At 61.8% G+C, this 2,298-nt stretch overlaps 1 protein-coding gene across 1 annotated transcript in view; it reads right to left on the bottom strand.

Annotated features, from left to right (window-relative positions):
- Nucleotides 1-402: 402 nt before the first annotated feature.
- Nucleotides 403-2,298, bottom strand: part of ANO9 (anoctamin 9) — a 16,532-nt gene continuing 14,636 nt past the window's right edge. The window contains 4 exon segments of the mRNA XM_011968494.1: nucleotides 403-1,060; nucleotides 1,191-1,284; nucleotides 1,359-1,460; nucleotides 2,051-2,248. Coding sequence (XP_011823884.1) covers nucleotides 842-1,060; nucleotides 1,191-1,284; nucleotides 1,359-1,460; nucleotides 2,051-2,248 — 613 coding nt within the window. The 3' untranslated portion in view covers nucleotides 403-841.

Genomic DNA, 2,298 nt, shown 5'->3' with positions numbered 1-2,298 from the left:
GCCCGGGAGCCGCTGCCAGTGGCCAAACCAGCCCAGCCAGCCTGCAGAGCCCCGGAGCCCCAGAACCTTGGGGACTCTTTGGAGCGTCCACCACCCGCAGGGTTCTGCGCGCCGGCCCCTACCTCTTCCCTTTCCTCCAGGAAGCCTGTCTTGACCCCCACCTCACCCTCAAGTGACCCTGATGTCTTCTCTTGCTACCCTCAACACCCCAGGTGCAGGGAGGAGAGGACTCCCATAGGCGCCCCTCCCTTGGAAGCCCATGGAAAACCGGAGAAGGGACAGGTGGCCTGCGGCGCCCTCACCTGGTTCCAAACCTTCCACACTCTGGGTCTCAGTTTCCCATCTAGCCCTGAGGGCAGATATAATCCACCCGGGACCCAGCCAGGCCAGGAAAGCAAGACAGACAGGTTTAACTTTATTACAGAAGCCACTGCTGGCTGAAGGGAACAGGCCAGCAAGGTGGGCTCAGGCTACCCCCAACAGCCAGGATGGGGGCATGGCCGGATCTGGCGCCCAGAAGTCAGAGGGAGGCCCAGGAAACTTGCGCCAGTTTTCCTGCCTTGTGGCTGCCTGAAGAGCCCCCTACTCCCAGTTCTGTGGGTGCCCGGAATCACCCAGAGTTCAAGTCAGGTCTGTGCCAAGCCTGAGAACCCCCACAAAGACGGAGCAGGCGGAACAGGCCGGCGGCTCCCAGATGCCCTGAACATACAGGGGACTCCTGTGGCCCCCCATAGGCATGGCCTTCTTACAGCACCCCTCAACACGCATAGCGGTGGGCTGGTGGGAGGTGCTGGTGGTGGCACCGTCTCAGCTCCTAGTGGCCTCTAGACGGGCTCTGGCCCTACACGTCTGTGCTTCTGGCACTGAAGATGGAGGTTGGGGTGGGATCGGCGGGCATCAGGGGCTGAGAGCCTGCCCCTACCCCGCCCAGCCTCTGCCTTCCATGCCACATCTTCTCACGCAGCCTCTGGTACTTCACCTCCAGAACCTTGTTCTTCACTGACTGAGGGACGTCGGGCACGAACCAGGCCGCAATGAGCTTGATGCACAAAGCCACATGCTAGGGGCAGCACAGGAGAGGTCCGGCAGGATCAGGCGCCAGCAGGCATTTGGGGGTTCCGGGCCGGGGAGGAGGGCTGGAGAGAGAACTGCCCAGACCCACTCCAAGGCCTCTCCCGGTTCCGGCTCACCTCAAAGAGGATGACGAAGGCCAGGCGGATGGCCAGGAGGAACCAGAACTGCTCGGAGAAGTTGTAATCGGGGGGATTGCGGTAGTCCCTGTATCTGGGGTAAGGAAGTACCTGAGGTCAGGGGTCAGGAGTTCAGAAGGCATTCTTGGGGGATGGGGAGTTCCAAACCTGCACAGAGTCACGTTTTCTGAGCCCTCAATCCTATCCGGGTCCTGGAAGTCCTTGGTGTGGAAGACGGACAGGCTGTGGTTGACGTAGCCCTTGAGGCAGCTGGGGAGAGGGGAGAAGAGTGTGGGGTGGGGTGTCTTCCAGGGCGGCCCCTTCAGGCCCCAGGGTGCTTCTAGCTTGTGTTATGGAGCAAACAGTGAGGTGGGGGCCACACCACAGACTGCCTGCAGTGGAATGGGGCTCCCAGGCCAAGCACATCTTCACATCCAGGGGCTTGGGGGTGCTGTGGGGACTCTGGACATCACCAGCCACTTTCCCTGCCAGGGACTGACCCTGGGGACCCAGTCTGGCTTGGTGGTTCCTCCAGGTCAGAGAGCTGGATAAATCAGAAGAGGACATGCGGAACCTCACATCGGGAGGGAGCCGTTCTGGCAGGGCCTGCTCAGGAGGCAGCCAGGTCTGGGAACTTCACCCCCAACTGCAGTCCTGGCCAGTCATCCCTGACCTCCAGCCCAGGGCCTGCAGTCAGTGGGCACAGGGCAGGGGCCACCCCCAGGCCCCAGCCTCGTTAAAGCCCCAGGGGGTATTGACAGATCCAGCCGTTCCCAGGAGAGACAGTCTGGCTTTCCCCAGGGCTTGGCTGTCGTGGGGCCAGTTTCTCCTCGGGGTCTCCAGACACTGTGAGGCCTTACTCGACGGTGGAGTTGGCTTCTTTCAGGCATGGGCTATAGCGGTACTTGTAGACCATGCGGGGGATGAACTCAGATGTGAAGGCGATGACCAACCCGTTGGCAATGACCGCCAGCACACCGATGGTCTCCAGCACCTGCAGCCAGGTCCCTGCGCCAGAGCAGTGGACAAGCGGTCTGACTCGTCTCCCTCGACTGGTTCTGCCCCCAGAGCAGTGGACAAGCGGTCTGACTCCTCTCCCTCGGCTGGT

The sequence above is a fragment of the Mandrillus leucophaeus genome, unplaced genomic scaffold (genome assembly GCF_000951045.1).
Source record: "Mandrillus leucophaeus isolate KB7577 unplaced genomic scaffold, Mleu.le_1.0 Scaffold845, whole genome shotgun sequence".
Taxonomy (NCBI): domain Eukaryota; kingdom Metazoa; phylum Chordata; class Mammalia; order Primates; family Cercopithecidae; genus Mandrillus; species Mandrillus leucophaeus.
This window is presented reverse-complemented; position numbering and strand designations above follow the sequence as displayed.